The following is a 27,984-nucleotide window of genomic DNA, read 5'->3' as shown; positions in this document are numbered from 1 at the left end:
GGAGCCGCCACACACCAGGGAACTCATCAACGTTTATTATGGCAATTACACAAACGAACGGGCAGTCACTCATCCAGTTCAGCAGCAGTAGACCACAGGCTCCATTAGTGATTCCTTTTTATAAATAACTTAGGAGAAGCGAGCAGAGTTGGTAATGCACCCGTGGGCAGTGGTCTGTGGGCAGGGTGGCACCAGAAGATGGGGTTCCTCCTTGACCCCCAGCACCTTGGCCCACCAGAGGCTGGGTACCCCAGGCAGGGGTTGTTTCAAGGCACATACAACTTCCACCCTGAGACCTGGTTCACATCTGGGCCAGTCACACCGATACATCGCCTGCCTTCGGGATAGTGTAGTCACTTTCATTACTAAACAGGCTTTGGCCCGCCACGGGCCGGGGCTGCTCACAATCCCTGCCTGCCCTGTACATTCTGAAGACCAGAGAATAGTGAAACCACCCCCAATGTAGTGATGGTGTCTGGGAGCACCACTGGGAGGTTCTGTGAGGGCGGGTCTGGTATCTGTCTTGCAGGGACATGGGGGGCAGGAAGGAATTACACAGGACAGAGGGAGGGGCTGCTAGCAAATGAGACTCAAGGCACTAAAGGAGTGGAGGGGTGGGTGGACCCCAGAAAAGCCAGCCAGAAGTAGAGGGCCCCAGGAGTGAAGGGTGGCTAGGAGGTAACCCGGGTCCTCCACTCCAGCCAGGGGCTCCAGGGTGACCCCTAGGACATCCAACCATACACACGAGGCCTGGGTTTCCCTTGGCATTGCCCAGCTCTCTCACCATACTGGTGCTGCTGTGGTTCCAACCAGCACACGGGACACACTTGCCTGACATTGGCAGAGCAGCTAAATTATGGCTTTTAGGACTCAACGTCCCTGTTTTTCCTGTTACTTCCTTCGACCCAGCTGTGGTAAATGAGATGGATCGTCCTTAAACAGACAGACAGAGCATTTGGTTCCACATGAAACATGCCCAGTTCCGAGGGAGAGGCTGCCTGTCATCGGGATCACCGCACTGGGGCAGATGTCAGGGGCAAGTGCAGGGCGCTGTGTAGACATGAACACACTCGCTCATGCAGACACTGGAAGGTCCTGGGCGCCCACCACGCTACCTCAGGATGGGCTGAGCTGGTCCCTGGCAGAAGGAGCTCCCAGAAGGACCCATGCTGCACCGTCCAGGGCCTTTCAGGGGGCCTGTGTGTCACGTCTGCAGGGACATCAGCCACTTTCAGAGTCAACCTCAAATCTCAGCAGATGGAGGCCAGAGGCTATGGTTCGGATGGAAGGGAGGAGGGGGACAGGGACCAGGGCTAGTACCTAGGCCAGGCAGGTCCTGGGGGGTGAAAGCCATAGGGAGGGGTTGGCCCAGAAGGATATGGAGGTTGAGGGGGCACTGGAGGCAGTGGCTGTCCTGGGAAGCCTGGGAGCTGAGGTTGTGTCGGGTAGGGAGGTTTGCTTCGTGATGGGAGGTAGGGGGGCTGTTGGGGATACCCAGGAGCAGGAACTCGGCTTCCTACTAAGGGGTATCCTGGACCAGAGGTGCTAGTTGGGGCCACAGGATAACCAGGCTGGGGTGGCACACTCCTCTGTGGGGACCAAGAGTAGCCCGCAGCAGCCCTGGGTCCTGGCTGAGGTGATGGGTAAGAAGGACCGAGAGGCCCACCGTAGGAGGAGGGCTGGGACACCACAGGGAAGGGGGCAGGCTGCAGGGCCCCCTGAGCTGTAGGGCCCACAGGCAAGCCTGGGGATGGGCTGTAGGGCAAAGGGTAGGGAGTCACAACAGAGGGCTGTGGAGGCTGTTCTTCGGTCGCAGGGGGTGTCGCCTGGGGTGCTGGGCGTGGAGGCGGTGGACGAGGTGGAGGGGCATCTCCAGCCAACTCCGGCAAAGCGCGGGGCCGCCTCACCACATCCTGGAGCTTCTCTACTCGAACTCTGCGCAGGTGCAGCAGTGTCCTCATGGAGGAAAAGGACTCTAAGAATGTCTCCAAGGGCACCTCACCCTCCAGGAACTTCTCAGCCATGGCCTAGAGGACACAAGACCTGTTGACAACAGAGGCCTTCCACAGCCTTCCCTGGCCCCCACTCAGAGTGGCTCCCTCGCCAGAATGCCAGCTCCCCAATGGCAGGACCATGTCTTCCACAGTCACACCGTCCCCTTGCCCAACACTATGCCAGGCCCCTGGTGGTCACTGCAAGTCTGCTCAGCAGCTGGGCCCATGCAAGTGACTTGCCTGCTGGCGCCTGGGCTGCACGCCTGAAAGCTGCCTCCATGCAAAACACAAACAAGTCTCTGCCCACTGAGACAAAAGGGACATCCAGAGGGAGGACACAGCAGAGAGAGGCAAGGAGCAGGGGCCTAGCCTCAAATGCTGGGGTGCCCTCTGTACCACCAGCCAACCATGTCTGCGAGCTCCCTGGGGCCTGCTGGCAGTCACCCATTCCTGACTCAGCGGGGGTCCTGGTATGGTAATGCCCCCTTAACCACAACTCCAGCTAGTCACCAGAGGTCCTCTGGCGGTCCAAAAACATTGCATGGGAAACCCTAGAAATAATCTGTAAGTTTTAAGTAACTTTTATTATAAAATACTGTCATAACCGTTCTATTATTAGACCCGTTCCCGTGTGTGTGTTTGCACGTGTGAGTACACCTGTGTATGGGTGAACACGCACATGGTGCACGTGGAGGCGAGAGGCCAACGCAGGTATCGTTCCTCGGGATCTGTCTACCTTATTTCTTGAGCCAGGTCTCTACTGTAGCTCACCAATTCAGCTAGCCTGCCTGCCAGTGAGGCCCAGGCATCTGCCCGTCTCTCCCCGCAGCCCTGGGAAGACAAGCGTGTACCACCGAGCCTGGCTTTTTATCCGGGTGTGGAGGAGCAAACTCAGGGTGCCGTGCTTGTGCGGCAGCACTTTGTCGACTGGGCTACTGTTCTCAATACCTCACTGGGCCTGCTGACAAACTATATACATTATCACAGACACGCAGGCACAGGGGAAGCAGTCCTGTCTACTCCCAAGTGAGTGCTCACCCAAGTGAGTGAGTGCTCACCCAAGTGAGCGCTCACCAGGGGTCTTAGAATGCCTCCTTGTACTGTGTTAACGAACGTGCTCCACTGGTACCCCAGAGGCCGTCTACTCTACCTACATTCTAAACCTTTGTGCTTTGTGGTTCCTGGGCCCATCATGAGACCTGGCTCCGGGGCTGCCGTCCTGTTCAAGAGAGCAGGGTGCCTGCCACTCCCCATCTCACCTCAGACTCTTCCTCGATCTTCATGCCTTCGATCTGCAGAAGGTCCAACAAGGTCCCGGGCTGCAGTGCTGAGGAAAACTTCTCTGGAAGGAAGAGCAGAGAGGTCAACACTTCAAAAGCACTGCTTTAGTTAAAGCTGAGAACTCTGATTTCAGCAAAGGCTCGTGGCATGTCCTCTATGTGCTTGGGGCCAAGCCACACCAGGGCCCACTGTAGAGTTCCTAAAGCTGGTTCTGTGAGCACTGGGCTCAGCCACACCAGGGACCACTAGAGAGTTCCTGCAGGTGGTTCTGTGGGGTCCTTTAGATTCCTGTAGGCATTTGCTGTCCCGAGTAAAGAGGAGCTCAAGGAGAAAGCCCAGGTCTTGGCCAAGTAGCTCCCCATAGGCACAACCATCCAGGGAGCCCTCCTATCCACAAGGCCTCGAGCTCTGCAAGGCTCGGGGCTAAGATGGCCAAGTTGGCAGAGGCAGTCAAAGACGCTGGCTGCCTGTACTCCCATCCCAGGTCCAGGGCTGGAGGGATGCTGGCTGTTAAAGGCTAGGCTTGCAAATCCCAACTCCACCCAACTCTAGAGGCATGACCTCAGGCAAGCCCTTGAATCTCTCCAGGCCTTGTTTTCCTCATCTATAAAAAGAGCAAATGTGGGTCACTTTTAACACACACACACATAATTCACCAACGTATACAATAAAATATAAATACTCAAAAACTTAGACTAACCACAGTACCTACACCTTTCTTTCCACACTGTTGGGCAAGAACATGCAAAGCCCTCTGCCCAGGGCGGGGAGGACAGTGGGCCACAGTGGCTGCTGTCCTTCGTCGAACAGGAACCCTGTGTCAGTCAGCGGGGGAGACACCCAGAGCGCATGTCCACACTCAGCTGTTCCTACCCAGCTTGGCTTTCTGTTCCTGGCACCGTTCCACAAGCTTCCGCAGCTCCTGGTATTTGTCTGAAAGGTTAGAGCGGCTGATTTCCAGGGGACCCTGGAACTCCAAGTTCTGCTCTGCCAAGCTGCGGTTGGTGGCTAGTGCCATCTCTCGTTCTAACTGCAGGTCCTGAACCTAAGGAAAGCAAGACAAGTGACAATAAGCACAACTGTCACTGGTCACCCTGGGATGTGGGGGTGGCTTCTGGATTCAGTGTTCACCTGGGGATACCCAGCTTGGTGCTCAACCCACAGTCACAGGAGCCTGGGTTTAAAGTCCATACATTGTGACCCAGGAGCCTCATCTCCTCCTGATCAAGGGAGCCTCTAAGGCTGACACATGGGAAATAGGCACCAAGGCTAACCACCTACCCAAGGCCGCCAACGGACAAGCACCTGCAGGTGGTTCTGTGCTGGGCAGGACACAGGTAAGGGAGAAGATCCACTCCTCAAGGAGGAATGAGACCCAGGTCCCAGTCACTGGTCCCCAAGCTTCAAAGTGACAAGACATGAACACACATGCTGTGCATACATGCACACAAAGAGGCTGCTAGGGAGACCTCAGGTAGCCCAGGCCAGACCACAAGCTAGAAGTGCCATGAGGTTCCAAAGGTACTGAGACAGGGGGCCCTGGAGCAGCCCAAGACTCTGCAGCAGGACAGACATCCCTGCCTCCCAGGTCATACATGGTCTACAGAACTACAGATACTCCCAGAATGCCTTCTGCTAAAAATGCTTCCCTAGCCAGCATCACTGAGCCTCATTCAGGCCCCTATTTAACTGCCAGGCAGGCAGAAGCCTTGGAACCTTGCCCAGCAGGCCTAACATAGGAAGCTATCTGCTACTCAGAGAGCTGGAGATGGGCCACCATCCCATCGCAATACCATGTGGCACCAGCAGAGGGGGCTCAGCACTGGCCACAGAAATCAGGGAACATGTTAGCAAGACCAGCTTCCATAGGGGAACAAAGGGTCCTGCAACCCAGAACTCCACCTTGGCCAGCACGCAGCACAGCAGACCAGACGGGCTTACCCTACAGCAGCCACGGGACGCCAGTCAGCATCCTGGACAAGGGGTTTCCAGAAGGGCGACCCTGCTCGGATCCCTGCTCAGGGTCTCAAGTCCTACAGCCCACAGCAGGCTGCTAACTATTAAAACGAGGGACCACTGCAGTTATTCCTCCACAGGCAAGGCTGCCAGGGCCCAGGTCTAGAGCTCCTCCACCTGACTGTCTGCTGTCCACCCAGAAACGCCCTGTCTAACCACTGGACAAGCTCACTGGCACTGGAGCAGAGAAACGGGTGAGTTTGAATGTTAGCCCAGGGGGCTGGAGGATGGCTCAGCAGTTAAGAACACATACTGCTCATCCAGAGGACCTGAGTTAGGTTCCCAGTGCCCATGTCAAGTGGCTCATACACCTGCCACTTCAGCTCCAGGGGATCCAACAGACTCTTCTGGCCTCCAAAAGCACTGCTCCAAACATGCACAAATCTACATACACACATCTATACACAAACAGAAAATATAATATTTTTAAAAAGCCTGGGACACTTGTGTTTACTTGTGTGGTCAACTCAGGGTGGGGCCTGCCCCTTCTGGGCCACATGACCTTGGGCATCCGTCTATGTCCATGGCTTTCCCCTGGGTCTGAAGCATTACATCCAGGCCATGCCACCCTCTCTAGAGCCTGACTACACATCTCCACTCCTCCCTACTAGCTCATCTCTTACAAAGCACTCCTACAAGGCCAGCCAAGTTCTACAGCTCTCCAGAGCTCGCAGGGCTGCAGCCCTGGACTCACCCTCTCCTACAGAGGAACGCCCCTCCACCGTTCTCCTCTGCCTGGACTCACCCTCTCCTACAGAGGAACGCCCCTCCACCGTTCTCTTGTGTCTGCTCTTCTCACGCTCCCACCGTGACACAATTACTGCCTTACCGCCAGCCAAAGGCTTTCTGAAAATCTAAGCAGCTTGCCCTACTTTGCTTCTGTCTGTCCCACAGTGAGTATTTTCCCCCTCAGAGAATTCAACTCAATTCTTCAGACATGGTTACACCACAAAGTCCAGTCTGCCCTTTGGCCATGAGGCGGCATCCCTACCTTTCCAGGCACCTATGCTTTCCCATGGGTGAAGACTTGCTCAGCTTGGAAGCAGTGACGAGAACTGAGTACAGACTTGCTCTGTCCGGCTCCACTCTCTGCAGGACGAGCCTGGAATTCCCTTAATTCTGCTGCTCATCACTGACTGAAGAAACACTTGTGGGTTCTGTGGGTAAAGGTACTTGTGGCTAAGCCTGACTGACCTGGATTTGGGTCCTTGGCTCCCAATGGTGGGAGAGAACCAATTCCTGAAAGTTGTCCTTTGACCTCCCCACTTTATGATGTGGCATGCATGCACATGTATGCACATGCATGCACAGGTATGCACATGTAGGTGAATGCACAGAAACAGGACAAAATAAAGAGACCCTTGGAATTTGATGGCCAAGCATCCTAATCTAGCAACCCAAAATCTAAGATGCAGACCTTTTTCAATGACACTCTTGTGTTCTGGATTTCAGAGTGCCTATGTGACACTCATGTGTTCTGGATTTCAGAGTGTCTCAGATTTCGCATTTTTGGATTAGGGACCTAACTAGTAAATCTACACAAACATTTCAAAATCCAAGGAATCTGAAATCTGAAATACTCTTGTCTCAAGCACTTGGGGTAAGGGACACTCAGCCTGTATGTGGCAGATGAATGTGCCAGGTAAGACAAGGCTCTGTCAGAACTCTGCCTAACCCACCATAAGAGTAGGCCTTGCTGCCTCACCAAGACCTCTGCTCCCCTGCTGCTGACACAGGGCTGCTAGATGAGCCACACAAAGACCTGACCTACTTCCTGCCTATGAGAACGTCTTTCTAACCAACCCTGGGTCATCTCTAACCCAGCAGAGGCCTGACCAGGGTGGGCAAGCAAGTGGCAGCAGAAAGCACAGCAGAGGTGGGGACGTGTACCCCTGTGGAGAGGGGGGGCTCCAGGGAGGCTGATGGGGTGCTGGCTGGGCAACTTCCTGTTCTTCACCACAGTGAATTCATAGACGACACATGCCACATCTGCTCACCAGGAGAAAGAAAGGCACATGTGAGTGCCAATCAGAGGAGTCCAGCATTATCTGAGCTGCTCTTCCTCCCTCAAACAGAGGCAGGGGACAGCGCTTCCAGGCCAATGACCAGCTGCAGCCACTCTGGGGGACCTGGGGGCATTTCTGACTGGGTGGCCACAATCAGTCACCTGACCTCCATCTCACAGGAAGGTCACAGAAGATGGTGACAGGGAGGACCAAGTCAAGCTCTGCAGACACGAGGGTGATGGTTTTTCCTGTAAGGACCCTGTGACTAGGAGCTTAGAGATGGGGTGCTGGCTCCAGGGGAAACAGCACAAACATGAGTGAGCACTAGCCCAGCCAAGGATAATCTCTTCAAGCCCAAGAGTCGTATGAGGACACAGGGTCCCACAGGCCAATGGGGAAAAATGGGTACCCCCTCCTTAGTACATCAGGGAGCTGCCTCTAGACTCAGGCTGGAAGGGTGAAGATTCCTGGGCCATCTGGGTCCCTGGCTATCCTAGTCCAAGGTGGGCCCTGGACACCCTATCACTCGCTAGACTCCCCGAGGATCCAGGACCTGGCCTGAAACCTCAGGGCTCCTATAATGAGGTGAGCCAAGGTGGAATTCACCAAACAGCAAGGTGAATCCTGTTAGGCAAACATCCTTGAGAAGTACTTTGTTAGGGTAGGTGGGATGGCTCAGTAGTAAGGGCTCTTGCCACCAAGCTGGCAACCTGAATTCAATTTCTGGGACCCATATGACAGAAAGAGAATCATTTCTTGCAAGTTATACCAGGCATGCGCGCGCGCGCGCGCACACGCGCGCGCACACACACAGACACACAAACACACACAATGTAATGAAATCTTAAGAAGACCTTAAGTGGAGCTGGAGATAGGCTCAGCAGTTCAAAGACTAACTGCTCTTGCAGAGGATCGGGGTTCAATTCCCAGCACTCACATGGTGGCTCCCAGTAACTCTCATCCCAGGGGACCCGACATCTTCAGATGACCTCTATGGGTTCCTTCACACACCTGGTGCACATACATACATCAGGCGCACACGAACAGACACAAAGTAAAATAAATAAGTTTGCTGAGGACATTAAGTGACCAATTACTTTAAACAAAAAAGAGGAAGATGAGAAGAAGGAAGAGGAAGGAGAGAGGAGGAGGAAGAGGAAGGAGGAAGAGCAAAAGCGACAACTGCCGGCCTCCTGTACCTCAGGAGACTCCAAGGCCATCCGGGCGATGGCTTCCGGGTCATTTTGCATCTCCTCCAGCTCCTGCAGAGTCTTGTCTTTCAGCCCCTCCATCTTCCCCTGTGAACATAAAGCAACACCCAGTTTGAGGGAAGGTCACCAGGAGTCATTCCACAGGAGGGGCCCAGGAGAGGCGTGGGTACCTGTGAACACATCTTGGAGCCCTGAGACAGATCTGTGCAAGCCACTTGGCAGCCAGAGCACTGGATGGCATGGAGCTAACAGGAAAAGGCGGGAGAGGGCCAGGCTACAGGGACACAGACTAAATTTGGCCCCAGGCCTTGGAACATGACTACTTTTGTCTGAACTGATTTAAACACCCCTTCTTCCCACCCATCCCCCGCCCCACTACACTACAGGACTTTACAGCCCTCAACACCACAGGCCCAGCTGTGTCCCTGCTTGCTATATTTAGGGTTCTGGCAACCTGAGGTCTCCCTAAGTATCCTGGAACTGCAGCCCTCTCCACGTGTCAAAGACGCAAACTGTCACATCTATGCCCTCACTGGAACAGGGGGGAAATAAATCATCAAATCACCTTCATGGGCAGTCACAGGGGAAGGAAGCCGCTGACCCAGACAGGAGGTTGCTCTGACAGAGCCTGAGGTGGTAGTCCTCCCCTTGACACTGTCCCAAAGGCCTTCTGTCATCTGTGTGACAAGTCACAGCCTGGCCTGGGGAAAAGTCCAGGGGCAGCCAGGAGGGAGCAAACACACCAGGAATCCTCTTCCTTTCTGCTGACACAACTCTCCACGCTTATGCTTACATTTTCTTATCCTTCCTATATATATATATATGGGTTTTAGAGCATTCATGTTGACTATTCTCGTTATAAATGTTGCTATTTCCAGAAAATTCTACCTTTGAGGAAATCAGGGCCCTCCCTCTCCCTCCTTTTTTAGAGCTTGCCCGAGGGCCGTGCTGACAACTCAGCCAAGCAGGCTTTGTGAATTAAGAGTCAAGGTAACAGACAGAAGCATCCTTCTCTGGGCCTCAACTTCCCGTCTCTAATGGGAAGGGAATGGCATCCCCAGGTGAGGAGAGAAAGTAGTGAGCAGTGATGACAAGCTCCCTTTGTCCGGGTCCTCATCCTGGTTTAGGCCTGACCTGTCTCCTCCCACGTTCCCGGTGTGCTGGTTTAGGGAACAAACAGCATGGTCACCCTGCGCCTGTGAGCGCAGAAGTGGGGCAGCCCCAGCAGCCATCGTCTCCTGAGGGCTCCACGCTGCCCAGCCTCTACACGAGCATGGAAATTCACCAGGAGGTAAGTGTCCACCCACCCAAGCCTCGCACCGGCGAGCTGGGGCAGAGCCCAGAAGCCCACAGCCCGTGCTGCGGCCATGGATGCAGCTGGTCTAAGAAAGGGTAACTCCACACTTACTACGTCACGCAGGAGGCAACAGATTCCGAGCATCTACAGTGTGACCTACACTATCTCACCCAGGCACTTGGATCCCCAGAACCCATGCAAATTCAGGCTCGGCAATACAGCTGGCCTGTCCTCTGAAGATAAGAGTCAGGGATCTAGGAGCCAGCTGGCTAGCCAGACTAGCCATAATGGTGACCCCTAGCTTTAACAGAGAAACCCTGCCACAGTGAATGAGGTAGAGAGGAAGGAAGACTTCCAACATCACCTTTGGACCTACACCTACATATGCATGTATGAACATGTGCATCCACACATATATGAACGTGCATACCACATGCACACACAAATACATATGAAAGGATGGAAGGAAATTCTTACAGAGAAATTCTTCATAATAAAAAGACCCAAAAGGAAGGGAACCAAAAATCCCACCCATGATTGTGTGTATACCTCACACTGCTACCCAAAGCCCCGAGTCTAGAAGCCAGAACAGAGAAGCAGTGGCCCTGGGATGGACCATAGCTCTGAGGAAAAATAACATCATTCCACCAAAACCCAAGTGTCCCTGTGGTAAAAAGAGACAGCACTTTAAAGACGCTGAGACTCACTAGGCATGGTGGTACATGCCCATAATCCCAGCACTTGGAAGATGGGCATCAGGAGTTCAAGGGCAGCCTGGACTCTATGAGCTCTGTCTCAGGAAGAAAAAAAAAAAATACAAAAGGGCTGAGGATGTATCTCAGTTTGCAGCGTACCTGTCGAGCAGGCACAGAGCCCGGGTCCATCCCTAACCAACACAGTATAAAACCAAGCATGGGGATGCACACATCTGAAATCCCAGTACTCCAGAGAGGTAGAAGCTAGAGGATCAGGAGTTCAAGGCCAGCATGGGATACATAGTGAGTTCAAGTCCAGGCTCAAAAATAAAGACTTCAGGCACCTAGACACATGGAGTACAGATTTAGTAATGCAGACCCAGCTCAAGACCAGTTCTCCCACATGCCAGCAATGTCCTCACCCAAGTGGAAGCTCCTGGAGCCTCAGGGTTCCTCATCCGTAAAATTGACCGAATGACAGCACCTCCCTCAGGCCCAGTGACACAACACACAAGATCAATGCTCAGCACAAGAACAAATGCTGGTCAAAGACTTGACCGCCACAGAAATTATGCAGGATCACAGTGGCCTCCAGGGTGGCTCGGCCAAGTACTTGCTGGGCCGCAACAGCCGCACTTAGCACAGCTCTGCCCCCCAAGGCCAGTCTGCTGCTTTGGCATTCAGGGCCAAGTGCAGGAAGGCAGCTGGCTAACCACACACAAAGAGCTGGTTAGCAGTGTCCCTGTAGCAACCCCAGCAACGCCAGGACCTCTCCCCACAGAAGCCCACTCAGCAGAGCCCTGGGCGGAGCTGAGAGTGCCTGAGAGTCTTCCGATGTTTTCCTGCGGCACACTTGCTCTGCCCCAGGAGCGTGTTGGAGACCAAGCCCAAGATGAGGGATCACAAGCCCACAAAAGCAGCACACTGCTTCTTACCCCAGCGCCTGCTGTTCCTGCCTCTCGGCCAGAGGTGGCTCCTCGCATCAGCACATCCCTGGTCCAGTAGGCACAGACTGGGAAATTCTCACAGCATCACCCACTGGATGGTACAGGGGCTGGTCTCTCCCAAGTCAGATCTTACCTACTTTTCAGAGCCACCCAGAGAGCCTGAGAGCAAACAAGCACTTGTTCAGGGCCACCATTTGGAAAAGGTGAGGAGAAACTACTGGAGACCCACGGAGCAGCTATCTAAAACTGGCCAGGGGCCTGGGCCTCTGCGGCTAGCAACATCTAACCGCCACCAGCCAGCCAACATGGCAGACAGATTCTCAGAGTGGCCAAAACCACCAGGAGTATCACAGCGGAGGGAAGCAGGGAATGGTGATATATTCTTTAGGGAACAAGTCCTTAGGCTTTTGTTTCTAGAGAGCTGGCAAGTCCAATTTCCTGAGGCCTCAGTGCCAGGACTCTGCCACCAACATTTCCTCCCATGACCGCTATAGCACTGAGATGCTGGGTGACCCCCTGGGGACAGTGCAGTGGACTGCTGGGGGAGGGGAAGTGGGGGCGATGTGAGAATGGGTGAGGCCCTGGGCATTCATCTTTGTCTTCCCAGTTCCTGGCACAGAGCAGACCTGCTCACAGGCAATCAGAGTGAGCCTAGGAAGGGTGGAGGAAGAAAGGAAAATGCCAGATCAGCCAGATGGTGGACAAGTTCAACAAGGCGCAGACGCAGACCAGCCCATCCTCCCACCCGCTCAAGCCTGTCCTCATGTCTTCATCCCTGTACGGAATAGGCATCATTATGCAAGTACGGCCTGCAAGACCCATGCTGTCCACATCACAGCACAGGGAAGTACATAAACATGTTGGATTTTATGAGCCTGGCCCAGCAGACACATGAAAAAACAAAACACCTTTCTTCTTCCGCTCAAAGAACTCGGTTTGTTCCTAAAACGCCTTTTTAAAAGCTCAAAAGTCATTGTGAACACATGACCGCGGGTGAGGAAGAGGCCTGAGGTGTGGCCCAGTGAGGCAAGGTGGCGACAGGGAGGCGGGAAGGATGACAGCTTGGGGCAGCAGAGGCCAGAGAGGGGGCTGGTGTCGGGAGGGTCCTGTGGGGCCGCTGCACATCCTACCAGGGGAGCTGGCGGCCGGGAGGCAGCTGTGCAGCAGTCACAGGTACAGCAGGGTCGCAGGGCTTACGGAGGTGACACCCAACAATCACAGGTACAGCAGGGTCACAGGGCTTACGGAGGTGACAAGATACCTCGGGAGGTGATCAGACTGCCAGGAGGTGGGGAAGTATCAGCACAGGAGCCAGGCTGCTCTTCCTCACGGTAGGGGGAAATGGGTCCCAGCTGCCTGTGCTAAGGCTTGATTTTGTCTTCTCCCACCCCCATCCTATCCCTGCCTTTTCCTTTTCTTTTTTAAAAACTTTGGCATCCTCTGCTTTTTCTACCTTCACTAAAGGTCACAGCTACAGCCATGTGTGAAGGCCAGGCCCACAAGTCCGAGGCCAAGCATGGAATGAGGACATTGAACCCCAGTAAAGCCATCGAATCTGACCCCACACCAGCCCCTCCTGCAGGAGAGGGTGATGGCTGTGCCAGGCCTGCCAGCTCCCCAGGAAAGCTACAAGGCCCAATCTAGATGGGGCGGGCCACAAAACCCAGGGGCTGTACCTAAAATTACACTACGCCCTCTGGTGTCCACGCACACGGGGATGACAGACCACAGAAAAGTGGAAGGGTGGGGAAGCAGAGGGATGAAAGGAGGGAGACCCACGCCATATCACGTTCCGACGTCCCGAGTGGAGATGGGATGGGAACACACACTGAAGACCCAGGAGGCTGCATTCCTGGTGGCCTTGGCCTTGTAGTCTACTGTTGGCCATCAGCCCTGCTGCTGGTTTCACCTTCTTTTCATGCCCTGCTGCTGGTTTCGCCTTCTTCTCATGACTTCCTATCTTCACAAAACCATTCCACATGCTTTGAACAATGGCAAAACAATGTGACCCAGATAGTAAGGCCATAAGCCAGATTAGAACCAGTGGATTTAGGCCAACTGGGGTGTTATTTGTGGCCACACCCCAGCAGAGGCAGCCAACTGCTCAGAGAAGGCACAGGAGTGCGGGGTGGGCTCAATAGACTGGTTCCCAACAGCAACAATACACAATGACTCTTGTGATCCTCACTCCAGGAGCTCTGTTCTGACTGCTCAGCACCAAAACAAAGTTGCAAGCAATCTGAGGTCCTTTCCCGAACACACTGAAGGACGGAAACCAAAATGCACCATGCAGACCATGCAGCAGGGCTGATGTGCACATCTGCACCCCCAGCTCTAATTGGTTCATGCCAATCTGCCCTCCCCTCCACAGGACTCAGAGAAAAGCAGAACTAGGGACAGCTAACCTGGGCTCCTGCTCTGATTCCACCAGTCTTTACCATGTGAGGCTCCATCAAGCCCCTGAACCTCAGGTTCCCCAGCTGGGAAATGGGCAGAGACCCCTTGAGCTCACTCACTCCGCCTCTTGAAGGTACTGTAATAAGGGGCAGCTCCTGAAGGCCTGGGATGCAAGAGAGGCAAGCAATTGCCATCACTGAGTCCTAAACCATCTCTGTGATGAGGTGCTGTGGGCTCAGCTTCCATCCCTCCCCTCATCGAAGCCAGCCAACATTACTTGCCAGCCTGGTATCACACTGTAGGGAGAGCTGACGCCCCTCAGTTTCTCATAAATCCCCCCTCCATCAAAAGCAAGGGCAGAAGTTGCTACCATAGCAACCTACAGAGTGCATGTTATAGGGAACTGGACCTGTCCTACCCCTAATGGCAAAGACAGCTTCTGTTGCCTTGGAAACCTTCCTAATCCTGCAATCTAATGCAGAAACATTAGTTAAATGCTCTACTTCTTGTTTCCTAGGATGACTCCAGCCCTGGACCCAAGTACGGGAGTCCCAGCCTCCCAGGGGAAACACAAAAGCATCTCCCTAACCCACAGCAAAGTGGAACTGATCTTGCCTGTGATTTGAAAAGTTGGAATATAAGCCCCAGAAGGGAAACCCTGTGGGGCTGAGATTACCACCGCCATTTCCACCCCCCTGGGGATGGGACCCAAGGCCTCCCGACAACCAGGTGTGTTAGCTGTGTCACTCACTACTGAGATAAGTATCCCACAAGAGTGGCTGGAGGGAGGAAGGGTTGCTGGGGTGATGCTGTGTTTGCACTCTAACAAACTTCGTCTGAGGATCAGAGGACAGGGCCGCCACTAGATTAAACACAGAGGTCAGGCAGTGGTGGCACACACCTTTAATTCTAGCACTTAGGAGGCAGAGATCCATCTGGATCTCTGTGAATTCAAAGCCACCCTGGACTACATGAGATTGATCCAGTCTAAAAGAGAAACAGAGCCAGGCAGTGGTGGCACACACCTTTAATCCCAGATTTAGGAAGGTTGAGACAGAAAGTGGTAGCTAGGCAGAGAAACGAATATAAGGCAGGAGGAGACAGGAGTTCAGAGCCTTTTGGCTGAGGACTCAGAGGCATTCAGTCAGAGGATTCGTGGAGACAGGATCTCGTCTAACATTTGGCCTGAGGATTCGATAGTGGTGAGAAGTTTCTCTAGTGGCTTGTTCCTTTGTCTCTCTGACCTTTCAGCATAAAGCCCAATATCTGGCTCCAGGTTTTTATTATAAGACCAATTAGGATTCATGCTACAGATTGCTGGCTCACATTCCGGGGCATATGGTTCCTTGTGGGTGGGGACAGTATGGTGGCAAGAGCTGGAGGCATCCACGCTAAGGACACAGAGATGGTACCACCCATATTTAGGGTGTGTCTTCCCAGCTCAATTAACCTAGTCTAGATAATCCCTCACAGGCGAGCCCAGAAATGTTTAGAAATGTGGCGATTCTAAATCCCATCAGGACAAAACCCAAAATGAACCCTCAGTGAGGAAGGAGCTTTACCACTGAGCAGCACCCCCAAGCCACCCTTCATTCCTTGTTTATTATTGGTGTGTGAGTGGGGGAGGGGTCAGAGGTCAACTTCATGAGTTGGTTCTTTCTCTCCTTTAACTTGGTGTGTGTTCCAGGGATCAAACCTAGGTCACCAGGCTTGTGCAGCAAACATTTTTTACCTGCTGGATTGTCTTGCCTGCCCAGATTTTCACTCTTTCCAAAGCAATGCTGAGATTGGGGGCAGGAGGTTTCTCCCCATCCTCCAGTGCCGAAAAGAGACCAGAACTTTATAGCAAAGCATATCTAGACTTGAATCAGCTGCACCTTTTCTGGGGACTTACTCAGCTTTTCTCATCCAGCTTCCCATCTGATGCCGCCATCGTCAAGGGGCTGGACGGACTTCCTGAGAAGGAAACAACTTGGAAAGCTGCTAGGCAGACACTGGGTCATGAGACTCCAACACACAACACCCCCAAACCTACAGTTACCAAACACTGCCTGTCAACCCTGCCGGGCCTCCAGCTGGCACATCCACAGAGCAACCAGGTGCGGCTTTCTCAAACAGGCCCCACATCAACGTGAGCTGAAGTCCACAAATACAAGTCTGCTAATAGAAGCTTGTAGACACAGCGAGTGAGGGAATGCAATCCCTCAGGACAAGGCTTTGTGAAAGAAACTGCCTCCTCTATGTAAATGTTTACACAATGGCCCACTGTTCTTAGGTCCACTGGAAAAAAACCCTACTTTGCCTAAGGCAGAGTCCCCATGAAAGGCATTACTGGAGGGATGAGCAGTTCACCCTTAGGAATGGCGGATGACTTCTGATACCAAGCAGGCTTGCCCACCAGCTGGCTGGGCACCCCCCCCCCAACAAAGGCAACCTGCAGGGTCTCTGGCCAACTCCTTGCTTTCCTTCGATAACTCAGCCCATGTGCTAGGGACTCCTCCCAAACCTGCTGGATCCTACCCGGACTCCTGAGACGTCCGACTCCAGCCTCTCTCTCCCTCCAGCCACCATTTATTTACATCAGCTTTTCAAAGTCGCCCCAATGCCTCGGTGGGCCGCTTCAGGCCAGAGATGGCACTCGCCTTCAACAGCCAATCATCGAGCTTCCCTTAGCCGGTGTTGCTCAGTCTCTGAAGAGCACCGTCCTGCCACCCCTGCCCTGCCACAGGAGGCTCCAGGATGATTTCCCACCTCCAAAGCCTCTTCCTTTCTATCATCACTCAGCCCCTCTGGGTTGGTCTTTCCCCAAGTCTACTGGGTCCCTCTGGCCTCCCTGGGGCCAGCTGTCCCTTCCCATTCTCTTGCCAGAAGCAGGAAGAAGCTAAACTTGCGCCCCCTCTGCGGACACTGGCCCTCACCACCCAAGTCCACTCTCCTGCCCCCTTTTGGCTGTGATATCTTACCAGTAGAACAAAGAGGGGACCACACCGGACTAACCACCTGTCTTGGTTCCTCTCTACGACCGCAAGATGAGTTCAGCAGCAAAATAGGCTGATGCCAATCTCCACGGCTCTCAGTAAGTGCTCACTGGGTACAGAGCACCATCCAAGGCAATCTGAGTCCATAAATAAAGCACAAACCATGGAGTGGCCTTGGCCCTTCCTCTTTCTGTGGAGGAGAAAACGACTACAATAGACTGTGTCCTCCCCCAGCCTCACAAGGAGGAACTATGGCTCAGTATGGCAGCCAGGCAGCTGCCCACACTCTTCACATATTCAACGCACCTCACCATGACTGTAAACCAGTGTGTGGGGACAAACGCAATAAAGGATGGTTACTAGAGACAGATTTCAGCCATCCTCCGAGGAGCATGGCCTGTTAGATTATGTTCAGAACCCAACATAACACAATCCTCAACGAACACTGTGGAGCCTTAACCAGCACTCAGGCTAAAGTCCAAATTCCTCAGCCAGGGCCACAGTGGCCAGAGACACAGTGCCACTCAGAGCTGTTCCTCTCCCATATCTCAGCTCCGTGGGGTAGACCTAGCATCTGGAAGGCTAGCAGCCTTCATTGGCTGGGGAGCCTGGACAGGCAATACAATCTCCCCATGCCTTAGTTTCTTCCCTTAGAGGGGGCTTCAGTAAGAATGAAATAAGTTAGTGCCTGAAACGTCTACCACCCTGCTCCTGGACAGGGCTCACCATGGCTACGCTGGCGCAGTGCCCAGTTATACAGTCATACCTCTACCCTCAGCACTTCCCATGTGGACTCTAAAAACAGGAACTTGGATTCCTCTGCCAACAGAGTGATGGAAGTGGATGACTGGATCTGACCAGATCAATAGCATTCATCGTCAGTCAATAGAACCATCAAGAAACAGGTGTCTAAATAGGCACCCAGTCCTTCAAACTTCCTGACAGACACTCAGCCCCTTGGCAGGGCCTCTTCCTTCTCTTCCTTCCTTAATTCGTGGCTCAGAGTTGAAAGAAAATCATTCTCAATGACCACACACAGGCTTCCAGTCCTTTCTGCTGTGTCCTGACCACTGTCTCTGAAGGCCATGGACACGGCTGTCCGATCTCCCACTCCACACCTCTAGGCCACACAGAAAGATCAAGATGGAGGTCAGGCCTGGGTCATAAGGTGCCTCTGTTCAAAGTCCACATCAATGGGACTACTTCTATGGCTGGTCAGTGGCTATCCCAGGCTGACAGGATATGGGGTGGCTGCAGAGCCTACTCCGACCAGTGCCAAGTCCAGCCACATGAACTTTTGGGATGAGCAGAGTCATAAGCAGGCAGACGGGTCCACTGAGGGTAATGAGAGAGGCAAAGAAAATGAGAAACTGAGTGAGAACTTCTTCCTACCCACCTCTGACTCTGGAAGGACTAACGAAGGCCATTACCAAAGCTGAAAGGTGGCTGTTACCACAAACCAGCCTCTCCAGAGGCAACTTCCTGGGTTCCAAAGGACTCAGCTCTCTTCCACATGCACAGAAACCTCAAGAGAATACTCAGAGTTCTCATGGCCCTGCTACCAAACTTTCCATGGCTCCCTAGTGTCTTGGTGTTTCAAATCTGTGCTCCTTGGCTTGGTTGATGACGATCTGTTGACCCTCAACTTCCCTTTCTAGATAGTTCTGAGCCCTCCACAATCCATGAGCTACTCTGTTCACCCCAACTCCCCTGCCTAACCTTCTCCCAGCACAGAACACACTTCTAGTCACACAATAAATAATGACAGTAAGACCCAGATCCAGCCCTCAAGGTACTGTAAACACATGCGGCCTTGCCTTTTTTCCTGTTTATCCCTTATAAATATCATGCAGCATTTATTGTTAGGAAACAGCATGCTTGTCCAGCAAGAATCTAAGTTCTTTGTGCATCACTCACATCTGCATCCCAAAATGCAGGTCACTGCTGAACACACATCAGGCACTCAATGAGTGCTTAAGGGATTTCCACTTTAGGAGCATGAACTAGATCATAACACACGCACACACCCACTTGCACACATACAATGTCAAAGAACTAAAAAGCTAGACAAAACAAAGGCAGAACAGCTTTTCAATATTGGATATTAGGCAGCCTGGAAGAATGATGCTCAGGGAAACAAGACAAAGTGAATTCTAGAGTTGCCCCAGCTTACTCCTACAATCCAAGATGACATAGAGTTGGGAAGAAGGATTTGGGAGTCCAGGAAAGCCAATGTTGCCAGCATTCACAGGGCAGAGAACCAGGGAACAGGAGTTACATAGAAAGAACACCCCAGAAATGTGCAGAGGATCCCCCCAGGTCCCAGCCAGCCCTGCTCAAGATAACTAGTACTAGCATGGCCAATGTAAGTGGGAAGGCCTTGTGTTTACAGCCGCTGTTAGAGCACCACAGAAGGCATTACCTCAGTAGTAGGGGAACCTAGCTCTGCTCTAAGAGCTACCTGACCACAGCCAATAAAGCTTAGAAGTCTGCTTTCAAGGTTCTGTTTCAAGTAACAACATACCTGCAAACAATCCAGAGATGTGTGACAACAGATATGATGTTCAACAAGGTAAAACTGGCATCTGACCTCTAGTCAGAACTTACCAGAGAAAGACTAAAACAGAACCTGTAGCAATCAATAAAAGTAGACCTTTATATACAGGTGACAGAATCAGCAAGCAAGGACATTAATATAGCAACCATATTTCATGTGTATATGTATGTATGTATGTAATATAATCAAATTTATATTTGGTATGTTCAAGAAGCACAGGTTCTAAAAGGTTGAGCTCAGGAAATACAGACTCAGACAGTGGTTTTGTAAAGAGCCAAATTTCTACAGGGATAAACAACACAGTATGAATGTATAAATGTAAATATATTCTAGACTAGACAACCAACAGATTAGATTCTGCAGGGAGGAAAAAATTATCCAAACAGAAACTATTTGAAATGAACCATGAAAAGGAAATGATGGGAGAAAAAGAATAGGAAAGTTGGGAGATGACTACTGAAAGGTTTCCATACCCTGATAATGGGTTTCTCTGCTGATGCAATAAATCAGGTCAAGCCAAATTAAAAGTCTAGGTTTAATGAGCAACCCCCCCACCCATGATTCTCAGGGGAAGAAAGCAGGACAGAAATCACGTGACAGGTCTAGGGGCCCGAGTCTTAAATACCCTGGAGGCGTGGTCTTGAGCATCTCCAGGTAGGAGCTGACCCTTGGCGGGCTTTCTCGGGGTAGGGTCTGGAATGGGGGAGTGGGGCTGGAGTGGAGATGCCCAACAACTATAAACACTCCTGTGCATTCAACAGAAGTCCTCAAAGAAGAGACAGGGAGGGGGACAGGATGATGGCTTGAACAATTAATGGTTGAAAATGAAAGCTATAACCCATAGATCCAAAAAAAATTCAATGAATCCCAAAATGAGAAACACGAAGAAAAGTACACTGAACACAATACAATTAAATTGCTGGATGGGGATGTAGCTCAGGGGTAGAGTGCTTGCCTACAGTGTGTGAAGCCCAAGATTCAATGCCTGGTACCTCAGAACATCTATATAATACATGAAAAATAAACTCTTTTAAGCCTAGGGACAAGAAATCAGCTAGAGATGGGGAAAGAAACATCACAAAGACCAGAAGACAGACTGATGGCAGACAGCGCCTACGGAACAATGCAGACAGCGGACACTGGAGCAGACAGACTCTAAAGAACTGAAAGAGGCCAGCTTAGAACTTGCAGCCTGGGGAAACCGTCTTCCAAAAACAAAGACTTCCTTAGCCATCCAAAGGCTGAAAGAATTCCTCAGCAGACAGAACAGACTACAGACCATGTTCAAGGAAATCTGCAAGACAGAAGGAACATGCAAGGAGAGGGAGACCCAGATCAGTGCAGAGGAACAAAGAACACCCCCACCCCACCCCCCAAAACCAACAAACAAGGAGACTCATCTCTTCCTTTTAAATCTCCTCACAACCGTGTAAAAAGCCTGTGGGATTTGTAGCTTGAAGGTGGGGTGGGGTGGGGTGATATGCAAGGTTCAACCTTGAAGGTGAAGATGCACAGGACCCTTGAAACAGGCTGTGACAGGCCGGGCGGTGGTGGCGCACGCCTTTAATCCCAGTACTCGGGAGGCAGAGGCAGGTGGATCTCTTGTGAGTTCGAGGCCAGCCTGGTCTACAGACCAAGATCCAGGAAAGGCGCAAAGCTACACAGAGAAACCTTGTCTCGAAAAACCAAAAAAAAAAAAGAAAGAAAGAAAGAAACAGGCTGTGACAAATGAAAAATGCACACTGCATACATATAAAGTAACTGCTAAAAAGAAATGTTCCTGTTATAAACCAACACAGGAAGCAAAAGAAAGGCCACAAAAACAACTCAGTGTCTAAGAAATCACAAAAATGGGAAAAAAGAACAAAAAACGTGGGGTAGATGGAAAAGAACAAGATTCCATCACAGAAACATGGACTAAACCCCCAATTAAAAGGCAACAGTTGGGCTGGAGGGAAGGCCCGTGGTTAAAAGCACTGGCTGCTCTTCCAGAGGATACAGGTTTGGTTCCCAGCATCCACATGGCAGCTCACAGCCATCTGTAACTCCAGTTCCAGTGGATCTGATGCCCTCTTCTGACCGCCATGAGCACCAGGCATACAAGTGGCACACAGACACACGTGCAGGCAAAATACCCACACACATAAAATGAAATACAATTTAAAGGCAATGATGCTAAGACGGATTTTTTTAAAGCAACACCCTTTTGTATGCTGCCTATAAGAAATCAATTTTCAATTAAAAAAAAAAGCTTATAAGATTTGAAAGCTGTGCCATAGGTTTTAGTCTCTATTGTAACACTCAGAGCCTACCATTTTAGTCATTTTAAAGCTTGTATTACATTTATTTATAATGTGTATATGTGTACATATATGACTGCGTGTGTGCCTCAGCACATGTGGAGGTCGGAGCACAGCTTGCAGTTGGTTCTCCCCTTCCACCAAGCAGCAGCTCCTGGGAATTAAACTCAGGTCGTTCAGGCAGTGAGGCAGGCACCTTTACCACTAGGCCGTCTCACTGGTCCCGTTTTAGTCATTTTGAAGTACACAGGGTTTTTGTTTGTTGTTTTGTTTTTTAAGACAGGGTTCCTCTGTGTACCCTTGGCTGTCCTAGAACTCACTCTGTAGACCAGGCTGGCCTTGAACTCAGAGATCTGCCTGCCTCTAAGCCCACCCCTACCCTCTAGTGCTGGGATTAAAGGCCACTACCACCTGGTAAAGTATACATTTTTTGACATTTAGACACAATTACTTTGTTGTATCTCCAGAACTTTTCGGGACCCCACACCTGTACTCATTAAATGCTGACACCTTATTCTCCCTGTCCCCACTCTGGCAACCACCACCAATGAATCCAACTAATCTAGGAAAAACAAAACAAAAAACCATACAGTCACATGTGATGACTCATGCCTGGAATCCCAGTACTCTGGGAAGCTGAGGCAGAAGGATTACAGAGAATTCCAGGCCAGAGTGGGCTATACAGTGAGACTTTTGTCTAAAAAAGAAAGAAAGAAAAAGAAAAAAAATAGAAAGAAGAGAAAAGAAAAGAAAAAAAGCCAGGCAGTGGTAGCACATGTAGAGGCAGAGGCAGGTGAGTTCAAAGTCAGCCTGGTCTACAGAGTGAGTTAAAGGACAGCCAGGGCTACACAGAGTAACCCTGTATCAACAAAACAAAAGAGAATTTTGTCCTTCTCTGGGCATCACATCTCACACAGCATGCTATCTCTGAGCTTCCTCCATGTAGCACCCTTGGACTCTGGTCGCCCGGTGTATGTGCTGCATTTCTGCATTCACTCACCTGTGCGTGGACTCTGTGGGCGTGGCTGTCTTTAACTCAGAATCAACACTGCTATGTTTATGCTCAAATGGCTGCTGGAGTTCCTGCTTTCATTTCTTCTGTGTAGATGCAGAAACAGAACCGCTGTGTCAGACTGCTAACTCATTTGTTGAGGGATCACTGTACAGCTTCCCACAGTGGCTGGGCCACTTCACATTCCCACCAAAACACACACACACACACACACACACACACACGCACACACACACGCACGCACGCACGCGCGAGTTTTTGAGTGCAGGCCAGAGGTTGATCTGCGCATCTTTCTTCCGTGGCTCTCGGGCTTTATTTTTTGAGAGGATCTCTCAGTGAACTTGAAGCCAACTGATTTGGCTAGGCTGGCTGACCAATGAGCTTCAGAGTCTCCTGTCTCCTGTCTCCACCTCACCCAGCACAGGCTTAAGCCACGATGCCCAGCCTTTACACGGGTTCTGGGGATCTGGTCCTCATGCTTGCAATGGGAGGCACTTTACAGACTGAGCCACCACCACCCAGGCTATTTCCTATTTTCAATGCTCATCCAGCAAGTAGACTAGTGTTGTGCTGGGATTTTAATTTGTACTTTCTCTGATACAAGCATATCATTTTAGGAACTTCTAGTCAGTCATATATTCTTTGGAGAAATACTGCTCAAGTACTTCGTCCACTTTCTAATTGTCTGCTTTTGTTACTAAGTTGCAGGGTTCCTCTGCAGTCTTGGTCAACTATACTAACCCTAACTTTAAAACACAATCCCAGCCTTTAAGAGGCAGAGGCAGATGGATTTCTGGGAGTTCAAGGCCAGTCTACATAGTGAATTCCAGGACAGCTAGGACTATAGAGAAAGATCTTGTCTTAAAAAAAATAAAATAAATAAAAATGTTAATGTTAATTTCAGAAGAGATCTTCCTTTAATTTTTTTTTCCTTTTAAATTATGGAAGCTGTCAGGATTTGATTGATAGCCATCAGACCCTTTCTTCCCAGCAGTCCACAGATGCAATTACCCAGAGTGGTGCTTGGACAAGTGCCCTAGGCTGGGCAGGACAGAGGAGAATGGGAATTGCTACTGTCAATCTTTCCTGGCTCCCAGCTTGAGATAAGGGTTGTCAGGAAGGAACACCATGTCCTCCTCCACTCCAGAAGTCTCACCGGGGACAGTGGACTTCAGCAACACCCATTTTCATGAAAAGTACACAAGCTGCCCATCAAGCTGTCACTTCCGCAATTCTGTAAGCTGCCAATCAAAGTGCTTTAACCCCCTATGGCTGCCAAGACTCCAATCCAGCCACCAGCTCCTGCAGGAGACCCAAGCCAGACCCAGTCACTCCACGGTGACTGTCAAAGACGCTGCCTCATCAAAGGCTTGACTTAGGGAGGCTTGGCTTCTGAGGCCACGGCAGTGTCTGTCGGAGGCTGCCCTCCAGATAACCGGGTCCTCTGCTACTACTCTGACCTCATCACAAGGGACCTCATAGCAGCAAATCCTCAACCCAGTCAGGGAGGAGCTCTGCCCCGACCCAGGACAGCTAGTGAGCATGTGGGACCGACTGGCCAGCTAAGGAAACCTGTCCTCTCTCTCTCTAGCAGCTGTCTGGGAAACCTGGATCCCCTGTGCTGTCCCTGAATGCCATTGCAGCATAGGCCCCAAGGATCTTCCTTGCGGGAGTCTTATCGCCCAAAAGTAGAGTGAGCTGAGCTGACTGCATGAAGAACAGGCGACTCCCGGGGTTGCCAGCTCCCACACCCAGCAGCAGCTAGCAGGTGGCAGAAGAGTCTTCTGGCTAGGAACAGAGACGGAGACAAAGATGAAGGACTGGGGAAGTGCTGGGAAGGTGAGAGGCAGTGGGGTGCAAATCGCAGGTGAAGAGCCGTGGAAAGTAAGAATAGAAACTACAAAAGGCAAGAGAAATAGGGCTGGTACTGCGGGAGGTCTGTGAGCCTCCACTGCTGGGAGGCAGAGGTTAAGGAAGAGTTACTAGTTAGTTCCTGCTACTAGTTAGTTCCTGCTGCTGAGAAGAAGCCCAGAGCAGTAACACTGAGAGCTGAGGGGCCCTGCACCCTGGGCTAAGAGCTGTAGCACAATATACTGGGTGCTAGGCCGCTTACCTAAAGCTACAATACTCGGAATGAAGGGTGCTAGGCACCCTAAGCTACGCTTGGTCCACTCTCCATTTCCATTAGATCAGGGCAGAAGAACCCTCAACCCCATAGATTGGTGACAACAAGAGAAAGTCAGTAGGGCCCAGAAGACAAGCAGCCAGCACTCCCAACGGGCTGGACTTCACCACTGAATGCTCCACACACAACCGCAGAACCAACTTTTTTTCCAAGTCTCCCTAGAACATTTACCAAGCTACACCACAGCAATTCTGGGACACAGCAGGGGTCACAGCCAATTTAAAACAATTCAAATTAAGGCCTGGCTCAGTTGGTAGAGTGCCTATTCAGCATTCACGAAGCATTACATAAATCCGGTGTAGTGGGACACGCCTGTAATCTCAGCACTGGGGAAGTGGAAGCAGGAAGGTGAGAAGTTCAAGGTCTCTCCGCTACACAGCACGTCAAAGCCAGTCTGAGCTGCATGAGACCCAGTCTAAAAACAACAAAATGAGAAGTAGCCATGATGGTCTGTCAGCTAGACAGGCACTCTGATCACCAAGGAGACACGCCCCTGAGCACGCTTGTGAGGGATTACCTACATTCCCTTAACTGAGGTAAGTCTTCCTGTGAGCAGCATCTTAAGCTGAGGTCCCGGACTGAATACAAAGGAAAAAATGAGCTGAGCACCAGCATCTGTCACTCTCTGATTCCTGATAACAATGCGGCACCATGAGCCACCTCAAGCTCCTGCCACCAACGTATCCCTACAAGAATGGTGTGTGCCCTGAACTCTGAAGGGACGGGGGCACGGGGGACGGGGGATGGACGGCGGGACCCTTCTCCTTTCAATTGCCTGTGTCCAGGTATTTTATCACAGAAAACGAGAAAAGCACGCAGCACAGGAAGTCTCCGTTCACAGAGATATCCAATGAGAAGCTGCTGGCTATGGGCAGGAGAATAAAGCAGCAGCACAATCCTTGCCAGCTCCTTCTGCTGCTGTGGAACCTGCTGAGACACCTCGCTGTGGGAGTTAAAGCATTCACAGGGTTTCACTGCGCAGGCCCACCCCGCTGAAGTTACCTGTCTTGAAGTTCGTGGTGGAGACTCTCCCTTCCCCAGCCCATCCTAAGCCCCAGGGCCTCACTTGTCAGCCCCAGCTCAATCAAGGCAAACCTGTTTGATAGTCCCTGTCTTCCAGACAGCTAGGGAAAGCAGACAGCAGAGAATGGAGGGAGAGATCTGTGGACCATGCCTCCAAAGGCTGCTCAACCTAAAGACAGTGGCCATCACTGAAATCTGTGTTACAGGGCAAGCTGGGCATGGACAGGTTAAGAACCTTCTGGAAACTCCAGATCCCAAGAGGAAACTTCTAACACAATTCCCCACAATAGCAATATAACTGCACTAACAGGTCCTCAATGACCTCATTGGTCAGTCTGGAAAAACCCCACTACTACTAGCCAACAGTGTCCAGGAATGATTCATGTGTCTATTTATTTCAAAGCCCTTTTAATGGCACATTAGCATATGCCAAAGAAATAAGCAAAAGGCACCAAGAATCTTGAGAATCATCTCACTTCCAAGCTCCAGTGGCCCAGAAAATCTACAAATTTGCATTAAGATCAGAATCACCCAGTGTGTTAAAAACAGACTCCTGGGGTCCCCTTCCGATAACATCACAAGACTCTCCAGAAATGGGGCTCTGCATTTTCAACATCATAGATAATTCTTAAGCTCCAACACATTAGGGCAACTGGAAGGCAGTATTAGGAGTTAAAGGTACATTTGCTTTGAAAAGAGACAAGAGGGTTAAAAATCCTAACTCAGCCAGCCACCCACTGGTTGTTGACACTAGCCAAGTGGCCTAACATCTCAACACCTCCGTAAACTGGGATCACCAGTCACTCAGAGGTGTTCTCTGTTGTCCAGTATGTTCAAAACACCCCAAGGGCAGTACCGAGCAAAGGACAGCCACACAAGCAATCAGAACTGCTGCTTGGCAAAAGAGCAACAAAAATCTGCCCCACTGAAGCAATCCATCATGTTTTCTACTTAATGGAAATTACAAAGGCACAAGGCCAGACTTCCAAGATAATCTTAGGAAAAAGGCTTTTCTGGGCACTATGACGGCCAAGAACAAAGACTCATTTCAGAGTCCAGTATTTCACCCAGCAGCCCAGATCAGGTCCCTCCTGGGCCCCAACCAAATAAGAATCTTTCCTTCCTAAGTCCCTGTGTCACCCCCATCTCCAGCTGCAGGGCTGACAGTCACTGAGTGTGGAGTGGCACATTTTGAGTGGACTCCTGGATAAGAGGCAGGGAGCAAGGAAGGAGACCTGGGGCTCTGTGAGGCTCCGGGGTTCAAGGTGGGCAACCCCAGGATGAGTGACAAGGTATATAGGCTGGACTCAAGAGCTGTGACTCTGATGTAGTCGATTCTACCAGTAACTCAAACACATCCTCGGGGAATGCCTTCCCACACCCAAGAAGTGGAAGAACACCCCTAACCGGCTGTGAGGGGGGAACAAAGGAGAACCAGGCACATGGAGCCAGGGACCATACATCGCTGTCCTTTGCACCTGAAAGGCCCAGGAACCAGGACGGCTCGACCATGTTGGACAGTCCAAGTCGGGGTTCAGAAGATATGGGAAGAACAGAACCCCACCCTCTTGCTACTCCGGGGAAAGACACAGGCCATCAAGTCAAAGGCCAGAGTCCCTCCAACCCCACTACGCCGCGGGGGCAAGTCAGACACAACACTGGCCTCAGTTTCTCCATCTGTACAAAGAGCAAAGAGGCCTTCAATGACACACTGACCACAAGTTGTTATTACAGTGGGTAAAGGGCTGCGTGGCGTTTGCGGATAGGTGGGAGGGGGCGGAGCTGAGGCGACCGGCGAGGACAGCCTCCCACCCTCCAACCCTCCCACCACGCTGCAGGGGCGCAGGCCCACGGGGAGTCACGCGCCCACTGCGCCCAATCGCGGGCCCCGGCCAGGCAGAGCGGCAGGCGGAGGGGCCTCTGAGCTCGCCGGCAACGCCTCCAGCACCGTCCGCCGCTGCCCGCCGCCGCCCGGGACCCTCCCCAGCGGCGCTCACCTGCCGGGGCCGCCGCCACCGCGGGCAATCAGCCGCCGCCCGCACTTCCGGGATCCGCGAGCCCCGCCTCCGCCGGATGTGACTCCCT

The 27,984-nt window shown here is 51.7% G+C and overlaps 1 protein-coding gene across 3 annotated transcripts; it reads right to left on the bottom strand.

Moving 5' to 3' along the window:
* Positions 1-12: 12 nt before the first annotated feature.
* On the bottom strand, positions 13-27,976 carry Vps37c (VPS37C subunit of ESCRT-I). Of its 3 annotated transcripts, XM_037204745.1 has the most exons (6): positions 27,897-27,972; positions 22,680-22,777; positions 8,497-8,595; positions 4,149-4,320; positions 3,254-3,336; positions 13-2,027 (listed from the first exon to the last, which is right to left on the bottom strand). In XM_037204745.1, the coding sequence occupies exons 3-6, from the start codon at positions 8,587-8,589 to the stop codon at positions 1,314-1,316; spliced, it is 1,062 nt and encodes a 353-aa protein (XP_037060640.1). In that variant the 5' UTR covers positions 8,590-8,595; positions 22,680-22,777; positions 27,897-27,972; the 3' UTR covers positions 13-1,313. The 3 variants fall into 3 exon arrangements, with proteins under 3 accessions (XP_037060640.1, XP_028740073.1, XP_037060644.1); XM_028884240.2 differs by lacking the exon at positions 22,680-22,777 and having other exon boundaries at positions 27,897-27,976; XM_037204749.1 differs by lacking the exons at positions 22,680-22,777; positions 27,897-27,972 and adding an exon at positions 16,808-17,011.
* Between the last annotated feature and the right edge of the window lie 8 nt (positions 27,977-27,984).

Source organism: Peromyscus leucopus, chromosome 1, assembly GCF_004664715.2.
Source record: "Peromyscus leucopus breed LL Stock chromosome 1, UCI_PerLeu_2.1, whole genome shotgun sequence".
Taxonomy (NCBI): Eukaryota; Metazoa; Chordata; class Mammalia; order Rodentia; family Cricetidae; genus Peromyscus; species Peromyscus leucopus.
This window is presented reverse-complemented; position numbering and strand designations above follow the sequence as displayed.

Coding starts and splice junctions, on each gene's coding strand:
- Vps37c (XM_028884240.2), bottom strand. CDS start 8,589: ATGGAGGGGCTGAAAGACAAGACTCTGCAGGAGCTGGAGGAGATGCAA. Junction 4,321..8,496: donor TGGCCTTGGAGTCTCCTGAG/GTACAGGAGGCC, acceptor TGCTTTCCTTAG/GTTCAGGACCTGCAGTTAGA. Junction 2,028..3,253: donor AGATCGAGGAAGAGTCTGAG/GTGAGATGGGGA, acceptor TGTGTCCTCTAG/GCCATGGCTGAGAAGTTCCT.